The sequence below is a fragment of the Sinocyclocheilus anshuiensis genome, unplaced genomic scaffold (genome assembly GCF_001515605.1).
Source record: "Sinocyclocheilus anshuiensis isolate Anshui unplaced genomic scaffold, SAMN03320099.WGS_v1.1 scaffold1305, whole genome shotgun sequence".
Taxonomy (NCBI): Eukaryota; Metazoa; Chordata; class Actinopteri; order Cypriniformes; family Cyprinidae; genus Sinocyclocheilus; species Sinocyclocheilus anshuiensis.
This window is the reverse complement of record NW_015552694.1, coordinates 383810-394967: the sequence shown is the minus strand read 5'-3', so window position 1 is coordinate 394967 and position 11158 is coordinate 383810. Positions and strand designations below refer to the sequence as shown.

Genomic DNA, 11158 nt, shown 5'->3' with positions numbered 1-11158 from the left:
TGCCTATAGTTTAGAGCAGAAGCTGAGGTAGATTTTTATCCCTAAGAAAATTGTAATTATAATTGAATTTATTTAAAGAAAGAGACATTTAAATTTTGTTTTATTAAACCACTGTTTAATAAAAGTAAAGCAATTTTATGTTTAGTTTTTTCCCCCTGCTATACCGAAACCATACCAAACCGTGACGTCAAAACCGAGGTACGTACCGAACCATCATGTTTGTGTACCGTTACACCACTAATATATGCACATATACACTGAACAAAATTATAAACGCAACACTTTTGTTTTTGCCCCCATTTTTCATGAGCTGAACTCAAAGATCTAAGACTTTTTCTATGTACACAAAAGGCCTATTTAAGTGCCAGACGCCATCAAATGTGAGCATTTGCCCACTCAAGTCGGTTACGACGACGAACTGCAGTCAGGTCGAGACCCCGATGAGGACGTTGGAGGATGAAGAAATTCTTTGGTTATGCAAACCGATTGTTGCAGCAGCTGTCCGGGTGGCTGGTCTCAGACGATCTTGCAGGTGAAGATGCTGGATGTGGAGGTCCTGGGCTGGTGTGGTTACACGTGGTCTGCGGTTGTGAGGCTGGTTGGATGTACTGCCAAATTCTCTGAAACGCCTTTGGAGACGGCTTATGGTAGAGAAATTAACATTAAATTCACGGGCAGCCGCTCTGGTGGACATTCCTGCAGTCAGCATGCCAATTGCACGCTCCCTCAAAACTTGCGACATCTGTGGCATTGTGCTGTGTGATAAAACTGCACATTTTAGAGTGGCCTTTTATTGTGGCCAGCCTAAGGCACACCTGTGCAATAATCATGCTGTCTAATCAGCATCTTGATATGCCACACCTGTGAGGTGGATGGATTATCTCGGCAAAGGAGAAGTGCTCACTAACACAGATTTAGACAGATTTGTGAATAATATTTGAGAGAAATAGGCCTTTTGTGTACATAGAAAAAGTCTTAGATCTTTGAGTTCAGCTCATGAAAAATGGGGGCAAAAACAAAAGTGTTGCGTTTATAATTTTGTTCAGTGTAATTTCAGTTAAAGTTTAAGTCACAAAAGTTTATAATAGAACATATGATGCATATTTTTAAAAGACATCACAATAAAATAAATATTATATTATACCTTAGATATACAGTAAACCATATATATTATTTTTTCAAAATGTAATGTATATAAATAAATATAATTTCTTATAAATAAATAATATAAAGTTGGTCAGTTTTTTTCAATGTATTCCAATCAACTAATATTGATTTCTGTGTGGTGCAGGTATAACAATTCACTGAGATTTAGTTACTTTAGTGATTCAAATTAATAACTAATTAATACTGTCTTAACTCTTATAGCTGGCTTTGGCTAACTAACCCACTCATGACTAATCCTTCCCTCCAACTGTTTCTTCCTCTGTCTTTCTCCCTCTCTGTCTATTTTGTCTGTCTCCTCCCCTTCTCTACCGTCCACAGGTCCACTACCTGATGATCCTGGCAGCAAACTGGGCCTATCTCAAGGGACTGTGTCAGCAGACTCATGCCTACCAGGACATCAAAACCAGAGATGATCAAGAGCTGCAGGATGTGCAGTCACGCTCCAAGGAGGGTCTAAACTCCTCCTACTCATAAACAGTTCTCCCAATTCTGATCTACCCCACCTCTATCTAACCTACTCTAGACCACACCAAAACACACACACACACACCTGCCACCCTCAAATGAAACACTACGCAAACTAACACTGCTAAGCGCTGCGCTATCCTGACTATACATCATAATAGTGGTATAAGTTGGTTATAATCATGATGAAACATGTCAGACAAGTTATTGAACATCTGTAACAAATGATGAGTGGAATCATGCATTAATGGTGATATGATGTATTTTACTCGTATACTTCATGGTACAAATTACCACTGGTATAAAAGTGTATGTATTCTAGTATTGTACTGTCATTTTGCAAGTATTTTTGAATTGGTAGAAAGTGTATGTACAGTGTAGAGTCATGGTTATAACTAGGTTATGTTTGGTTTTTTGATGCATTGTCTTGGTAAAGCGCTGCTTACATAACAGACTGTCTGCACTAACTCCTCACAGACATTTTGCAGGAACTTCCTTTTTTTGGTGTTTTATACATACTGTATATAAATATATATAAATGTGTGAAAGTGAATGAATGTTGTTTTTTTGTTTTGGTTTGTTTTTCATTATGGGTGCCAGGTTGTGTATTGAAAATGTCTGTTTATCTAGAACCTTTCTCTGGTCTCTATGGCTATCTTAGATTTCTGAATTCACCACTTTTCCCAATTCTCTTTCTTAATTAATTTTTTTGGAGGGGGTGGGGGACAATACCGGTTATTGACAAATTGCACTACTCTTGTAATAGAAAGCAGGTATATTAACACACACACACACACACACATGAACATACAGTGGAGGGACGTTTAAAAAAATGTTTTCTCAAATCTGCCAAGTATCATTATCAAGTACTCAACCTTCAAAATGATATTCTGAAAACAGTATCTGACCAATATAATTCTGACTGGCAGAACAATTTAGATGTTTGTTTAATTAATGAAAAAAAATTAAAAAAAATAATACTAAATTATTTACTAATAATAATGTCTAACAGAAACTACCCTCACAGCTATACAGATTATATGCTTTCCTTCAGTTTTGTTGATTAATCTAGGTATTTTTCAGTCTTTTAGAATTTTCTCTTATGGCAAGATGTTTACCATGAGTTTAATGAGATGATTGTGACTTATTGCTATGTGGACGTGAAACTCTGAAAATGGTTTGAATTTACAGTCAAATAATGCAGCCTTGTTTTTGCAGTGTATCTTTTTCCTAACTGGTCTCTCTCTCTTTCTATTACTGCTTTTACAATATGACTTTGTAATAATCTCTTTTAACTAAAATTATTCTTTTCTGTAATGTCTATGTAAATATAAGCATGTTAGTATTGTCCACATATACAATTGTTTAATAGCTGTTATATGCCATTTCTTGCTGTATGTTCAATTCTGTTAAAGGGAGCTTACAGGGTTGTGTAAGATGTTGATCTATTACCCCGTTTTTGAAAAAGAAGATGTGTGCCTGGATGTTCTATTGTTCCCTGATTATTGCATGAAGGAGAGATATTTAATTTTGTTTTGAAGTACTGTAAGTGATGTGTAGTCCATTGTTCTAATGAACTACAATTGACAGTGTCCCACCTCTCCCCGAAAAAACAAACCACTGTATGTTAGAGGAAATTGTACTCTTAGATGTTTCATAGTCGATTTTAAGTCAGATGTTTTATGAATCCTGTATAGTGATTTTTGTAACCTTCTCTAGTAAAATATTTTCTATGATCTATATGATGAACTGTTTTGTATTATTATTATTTATTTTTTTTTTAAAAGCACCTGTGCAAGAGTTTCATTTTCATATCTTGGCAATGCGGACTTACAACTGCACTACATTGATTGCAAGGTGACCATCATCATTTCTAAGTCCTTCTCCAGTTTGTGCATTTGAATTTTTTTTTTCTACTTGCGCCATCTGGTGTAGGAATGAGAACATGGCGCCATTTATTTATTTATTTATGCTAAATTTCTCCAAATCTGTTCCCATGAACAAACAAACTCATCTACATCTTTTCAGCAAATTTATCTTTTCATTGCACCACAATAAAATTTTGGTTAGTTTAACTATAAATAAAAACATATTGAAGAGGAAAATCAATAATCAAATACTTTTAATTCAGCAATATTTCAATTGTTTAATACACACAAATGTAGCAAACTTGGATTAGCATGCAGGATTTTTATAAGAATCATTTTGTGACACTGAAATTATGTCCATGTAAAATAAAATTATCCCTCAAATGTCTTACTCAGGTTTTATATTCTAGCATATTTTAAAAAATGAATTGTTACCCCTGTTAAGGGACCCAAAGCCTGTTGAACTTAAAGTGGTAATTAATACAAAATATATTTACAAATATGCTACACAATCACACTTCATGACTCAAAGACATTCCAAAGAATATCTTATAACGCAAGACTGTTAAATAAGACAAACAAGAAACCAGTGCTAAAGGCACTTAAAGTAGCACAACATCAGGAAATGAGACAAAACACATTTGAATTTGTTCTAGTGTTTATGAGTGTAACAGCTGATTTTTATTTCTCAACTGTAAACAGCATTAGAACTAGTGTGAGTGCTAAAGGGTCTCAGTGATCCCTGTTTGGGCAACCTAAAGCACACAAGAATGTGATCCAGTGCTTTGAAACAAAGGCATAGGAATGTGACCCAAAGAGATTATTTTAAAGTTTAAACAAGGCATATAATTCTATAAGACTCTTCATTTATAATTATTGTTCAGAGCAAGTGTTTGAGATGTTGTAACTCATTATGTACTAAAGTATGCATACTGCACACAAGATGTTTTTCTGGCATCTGCTGTGGAGAACTGATGAGTATGCATTTTTTTTCACTAAAACATACAGTAAAGTAGAGTGTTTCAGTTGTGTTCATATCATTCCACCACAGCATCAACAGCATGAGCCGCTCGCCCGTGGCTTCCTGCGCAAGTCAACAGTGTCTGTGGGCAGCAGGTGTTCTGCGCGATCTTCAGATGAAAGCACACGTCTAACTGCTTCCTCAAATGCAGCTGAGACATTAGTGGCATCCTTTGCGCTTGTTTCAAAGTATGGATATCCACCATTCTCTTGACACCACCTTTGAGCTTCTTCCATTGGCACCTGATGCTCCGTCACATCTACTTTGTTTCCTAGAACAACAAACGGAAATTTCTCTGGGTCCCTGACATCTGCGTAGTATGCAAACTCTTTCTTCCAGTTGTTGAGGTTCAAGAAACTTTGATTATCATCCACACTAAACGTAAGCAGACAGCAGTCAGAGCCACGGTAAAAGGGCGTTCGGAGACTTCTGAACCTCTCCTGGCCTGCTGTGTCCCAGATCTGTAGAGTGACCGTGTGACCATCCACCTCCAGCTCTCTGTTTAAGAACTCTACACCGATCGTGTGGAATAGATGTGAATCAAACTTGTTGGAGACATACCGGTTCATGAGGGAGGACTTTCCCACACCACCATCCCCCAGTAGAATCACCTTTAACAAAGATGACTTGGTGGTCATGATCAAGAACTTTCATAAGTTACAGACCTGAAATGAAAATCAGAATTAGCAAGCTTTGAAAGGCACGACTATTCACTTTGAAGTGAACTAAATGTAGGCCACTGAAAAGTGTTAAAGTAGGATTTTTGTGAGAGGTGAGGTAAGAGAGGCTGGTTCTAGAAAATATGCCTCGTGGTGATTTTCAGAGTAACCTATACTAGCCTAAAATATATTTTAATGCCAGTGTGACTTAAAATCAGCATGGCTCAGGTCAAAGTTACTGGTATCTTTACAATGGAGTTCTGATACACCCTTTGGCCCCAAACATTGTTCGTCACAGAGTAATATTTCTGTTTAGTAATGTCCTGTGACAGGAGTCCATTCAAGCGCTGATCATGTGAGACACATCTTGACAGATTGTCCTGTCCTCATAACTTAACATATGAAAATAAATAATAAAACTCACAATGTAAGCAATCGCTGTGTAATCAAAGTCGGACTTATTACATCCCCTATAACATTTTCATTACAGAATCACATGAGACTGACAACGAACCAGTCTGAACATGTTTAAGAACTGTAGGAAATAATAGATTTACGATGTAAAGCTAGATGAAATGTAAGCCTGGGCTGCTATTTTATAGCAAACATTTAACCACAGCGCTGTTCATGCCTTAAATTTTCAGCAGAAAACATCTTGGAGTACGACGTAGGCTGAAGTCGAGCCCATTTTTACTCGATGGCGAAGTAAATCAATGACATGTAATGTTGTGGCAAGACATGGCTTCAGTGGCGGCATTCCATTCAATCGCATGATCAAACCGGCAGATCTTTAGAGGCAATTTCTACACATTGAATAATGTACATTTAAAACATTTGTTGCGCGAGAAACAGACCGCTAGTTTAAGAATAATACATTACCGTTGAGATTTCCGCAATGAGTATCGAAGTGCTGTGCTAGCAGCGCCATTCCGTAAAGTATAAGCATCTCCACCGTATGTAGCGCGTCCAAGACATGGCGCCCTGGGCTGGCCACACAGCTACTGAAGCTCATATGACCCAGTACTCATATATGAGACATGTAACGTGAAATCAGGTTAATAAAACAACACTGAAATGAATGAAGTTTCATAACTGAGGTCAGCCTGATACAGAAAACAATGGCTGAAAGGTTCATTGTAAATTACATATGTTCTCTTTTAAGTGCCTTTCCCCTTAATATTTGGTTGGCATTTGATATTAATTATTAACCGTCTCTGACTGACGACAGCATTATTCAGCGAGCCACTAATCAAATGTTTTCCCTCCTAGTTGCACAAATTCTCTTGTGTACACATTATATCAGCATGTCATTACATCATAAAGCTTAGAGCTTGTTAAAACTTGTGCAAAAGGACATAATGTAATCTTAAAGATTACAATAATGTTTGCCTCATCATGGAATATCTAAAACATGGAATGTTGCAATGAACAGCTATACACATACCATAGTAATAAAACAGTTTAAGTGATTTTTTGTAGGCTCTAACTTGACTGAAAGCACTAGGCTAAATCAAACATAAGGTTCAAGATGAGGTTAAACCTGTAATTATTCTAAACATACCAAGAGTTCATTCTGGCTAACAACAACCTGACCTATATAAAATATATTTTCCCATGTGGACCTTTCCACATTGAAGACTTGTCTTTTTCATTACAAACATGTTCATGCTCAACATTGTTGAGTGAGATATCTGAGTGCATAAAATACATTCTTTGGACCCTGTCTTGGGCAGACTATCAGGTCACATGCTCTCTGCATGTGGCACACTTTCTGTCACATGTTTGCTGAGTTTAGACACAAGATCACATTTGACTCACGCTGCATGAGTTGTGCTTCCCCATTTTTGGGTGATCTGAAAGTAACATTACTGGTTCTCATGCATTCGTTTAGTTTAAACTTTGGTCATAGTCATAAATAGAGTAGCAAAAACCAAACTCATGATCTCTGAAAGCAATGTCAGAGGAAGTGAATTTAGAAATTACCATACAGTAGTTATTATCATATACGAGTCACAGATTAAGTAAACTTTAGTAAGAGATGGAGTAGTTGAGAAATTCTTTAACAAATTATGATGCATGTGTCATGGAAGTGACGATTATTTAGTAAATATATTATTGCACCATATATTCATAAGAACTTTTTTCAACATTTTAATATATTATTTTATGAAATTTGTAAGGACATATAATCTGAATTACCAGTATCAACACCATCAAAACCAATGGATTTAATTCAATTGCTTTAAACTTGACGTAATTCACAACTACTCAAAAACAAAATGTATACATTTATGAAGTCTACATAATATTTTTCTAACAAGACAACATCATAAATATTACTCTAGATTTATTCTAGAACAAGATACATTTAATTGCATAAATGTTCACTTTCAGATGAAAAAGATGATACATCTTTTATGCAATGGTTCATTAATAGGCGTGCATATTCATGTTTAATCAACAATATTCAGTCCCAAAAGTGTGCTTGTAAGATATGGAAAAGAGGCTAAAATATATATATATCTCATAGATCAAAAAGAAATCTGCATAAAATCATGTGTAAAGCCTCAGTTGATGCCCGGGTCAAAATAAACCTGAATGGTCTAACATTTTTAATAGTTATATCTTTTTTTGATAGTCCTGGTGCATTTGCAAATTGTGGTTCCTGCACTTAAAACTATGCATTTAAGTATGTATCTCTTCTGGGTCAAAATGGACCTGAATGCATTGTGAGGGTATACTGCACCAAACCGAAGGCCACAAGAAAGTTAATCTGAGTGAAAAATCTTAACTTGGTTTAACTGTGCACAAAAAGGTCAAATTGTACTGAACAATATTGCTATTCATCTTTATTAAAGTTATAAAAAAATACACACTCAAAGGCAAACCCAGCTGCTGTGGTACCACTGCTCTCCACAATTAGCACACGTCATAAAAGTCATTGAATCATCATCTGCACTGCCACTCCTACCCAGGATGGCAAGAAGAGTGTCCCTCGTGAGAACTGTGTCACCCTGCAGTCCAAACCTTCACAGCACCTGCAGCGAACTTGATTGGCGGGTGTCCCTTCCATCACATCTGGTAACTGATGCTCACTGATGCCCATAGTGGTGTAACCTTCCCTGAGCTGTCGAAGTTCCTCCCCTGCCATTTCCTCCATAGACATCTGGGCGAATGCATCTGGAGTGAGGTGTCCTGATATAAGGCCCTGGAGCAGGTGAGGGTTCTTTGGGTTCTTTAGGTTGGCCACATTGCTCCTGATGCAGGACTTGTACTTAAGCTGTTTTTTTCCGTGAAGAGTGTGAACATATCTTTCAATGTCCTCAGCAAGGGCTTTGTGTTTGTCCATATAATCTGAGTCTATTTGCCGATTTAAAGTAAGAGCCTGGAGAATCAGATGGACACATTTGGATCTCAAAGCCATGGTGTCAAAGGAAGTGCTGGGCTGCTTGGTGTTTTGAAGAATTGGGGTTTGAGAATTTTTCTCTGTATCAGAGCTATGTGATGCTGAGGCTAGAGTGAAGCTCTTTTTCTTACATTGAACAGATTCTGCAGCTTCTTTTGCTGGATAAGGCTTTTCAGAAGACAGCTTATTTGTGACCCTGGACCACAAAACCAGTCTGAAGTCGCTGGGGTATATTTGTAGCAATGACCAAAAATACATTTCATGGGTCAAAATTATTGATTTTTCTTTTATGCCAAAAATCATTAAGGTTATTAAGTAAAGATCATGTTCCATGAAGATATTTTGTAAATTTCCTACTTTAAATATATTAAAACTTCATTTTTTATTAGTAATATGCATTGCTAAGAACTTAATTTAGACCATTTTAAAGGCGATTTTATCAATATTTAGATTTTTTTTGCACCCTCAGATTCCAGATTTCCAAATAGTTGTATCTCGGCCAAATATTGTCCTATCCTAACAAACCATACATCAATGGAAAGCTTATTTATTAAGCTTTCAGGTGATGTATAAATCTCAATTTCGTAAAATTGACCCTTATGACTGGTTTTGTGGTCCAGGGTCACATTTGCGCATACATCACATTTGTCCTGGTTTACATCCTTTGTTATATCTTGTTGCTCTGTGATGCATATAAATGCTTGATTCTCATCCCCCTTTTCATTTAATTGCTGTGATCCATTGGTTACAGATGGAATTTTCCAGGACACCTCAACATCAGGCAGGTCATGTGTGACTAGTTCCTTGTCCTCCCACATATTTTTGTTATTATTTTTAAGCACAGATGACAACTTGTACAAATTCTTCCATTTTTACAGCAAGTCCTGCTATTGTTCTAGCACTCACAACTGGACAGAACTTACGTAGCTTATAAAGCAGCTTAACAATGCCTGTAGTCTGCATCTGCTCTAACGTGACACATGTGTTGTTCAGGTCTGTCAACAATGATATAATATCTCCATAGCTGCCATCATGGTGCAGCTTCTCTATTTGTGAAGCATAATGAATTATCTCTTTAGTATTCATGACGTCTTCAACATTAAACCAACATTTCCAAGAAAAATATGTTGTCGTTGGCTGTTTACAGCACATGGGTGATTCTATCATTGGTGATACATTTGGCATTGCAGAAAGTTAAGAAAAAAAACTTTTCACTAACAGATTTTTTTTTCAGTATCTTATTGAAAACATATTTAATTTTAATAATTCAGTGCTTGCCAAACACAAGTTACTTCCTTTTTTTACTTTTAATGAAAAAAACAGATGTCTTTATGGTATTGTTTGTCAACTCTGTTACGGACAAATTAGCCAATGTGTAGAAATAACAATAAATCATAACAGGAAAAATCCTTCTTGTTTCATTAGACAAACAGTCCTTACATTCCATCACTTGAAACTGAGATAATATTTCACCTATGCATACCTTAAAAATAAAAAAAATACCTATGTCTTCACAGAACCGTCCACTTGGAGCAAATATTTTTCATCTGAAAATGTATTATATACAATATCCAGTTAAAAAAAGAAACGTTGTTGAAATATTATGAGGGTGCAAAAATAAATTAATAATGTTTATTAGATTTTAAACAACAATTTTAACAAATCTAGGGGAAGTACCATTAAATAGCTTTATAGAACAGTTGACATTTTTGTAAAGAGTTTCGATTGCTGTAGAAAAAAAATTACCAAAATCAAATTTCTTTAGAGTATCAAGGATAAACTGATGTTCTATAGAATCAAATGCTTTACAAAAGTCTAAAAATAATATAAAGCCATTATCATTAATCTGATCTGAATAATCCAAAATGTCCAAAACTAATCGTATATTATTTGTTATGTGCCGATTTTTCATGAATCCCGATTGTGATTCATCAATTACTGAATCCAAAATTGTTTTCAATCTTCTAGCTAAAATTTGGGCCAACAGTTTATAATCATTATTTAATAAACAAATAGGGCGCCAATTATCAATATACTGTCTGTCTTTATTTGGTTTGCACATAGACTTTTCAGTGCTTCAGATCTTAACAGTGAGGGAAAGTGACATCATTTCCTGTATCTTACATAGTTGTGGGAGATAATTCCACCAATTTAAAGGCAAAGTATGGTACGGTAACAGAATTGACGCAAGATTTACGGACACACATTTTTATAAGAAATTTTTTAAAATAATGTTGTAGAATTAGGTAAATGACTCTTCAGGGCTTTTATAAATAAAATGAATGAAATATTACAAAAAGAAAAGTACAATAAAATATTTTGATTACACAATGATACATGATGGAAAAAATGCACTGACTAATTCGGACAACAAGAAATCATGATTTTCAGCTATTTAAGACACCTTTTGCAGAAAAAAATATTATATTGTTATGGACTGTAACATCTTGTAATTCATAACAATGAGTAACACAGTATTAAAATAATTAAAAATATAACCATTTGAAAAAAGCAGAAAAAAAAACTATAAAACTAAAAACTATCGGACACCAAATGTACCTGCAATTATAGA

General features: G+C 35.5%; 2 protein-coding genes and 1 pseudogene across 3 annotated transcripts in view; 1 reads left to right on the top strand and 2 right to left on the bottom strand.

Annotated features, from left to right (window-relative positions):
* The window catches only part of LOC107667658 (neuronal membrane glycoprotein M6-b-like), a 47101-nt gene extending 43729 nt beyond the window's left edge, over positions 1–3372 (top strand). For both annotated transcript variants that reach the window (XM_016459383.1, XM_016459382.1), the window contains exon 7: positions 1486–3372. In XM_016459383.1, coding sequence (XP_016314869.1) covers positions 1486–1641 — 156 coding nt within the window. In that variant the 3' untranslated portion in view covers positions 1642–3372. The remainder of the gene's footprint in view (positions 1–1485) is intronic.
* A 364-nt stretch (positions 3373–3736) lies between these two features.
* Positions 3737–6410, bottom strand: LOC107667663 (ras-related protein Rab-9A-like). The gene is made up of 2 exons (XM_016459391.1): positions 6060–6410; positions 3737–5186 (listed from the first exon to the last, which is right to left on the bottom strand). Exon 2 carries the CDS (start codon positions 5157–5159, stop codon positions 4554–4556), a length of 606 nt encoding a protein of 201 aa, XP_016314877.1. The 5' UTR covers positions 5160–5186; positions 6060–6410; the 3' UTR covers positions 3737–4553.
* Positions 6411–8056: 1646 nt separating this feature from the next.
* On the bottom strand, positions 8057–9672 carry LOC107667650 (transcription elongation factor A N-terminal and central domain-containing protein-like; annotated as a pseudogene).
* Positions 9673–11158: the final 1486 nt, after the last annotated feature.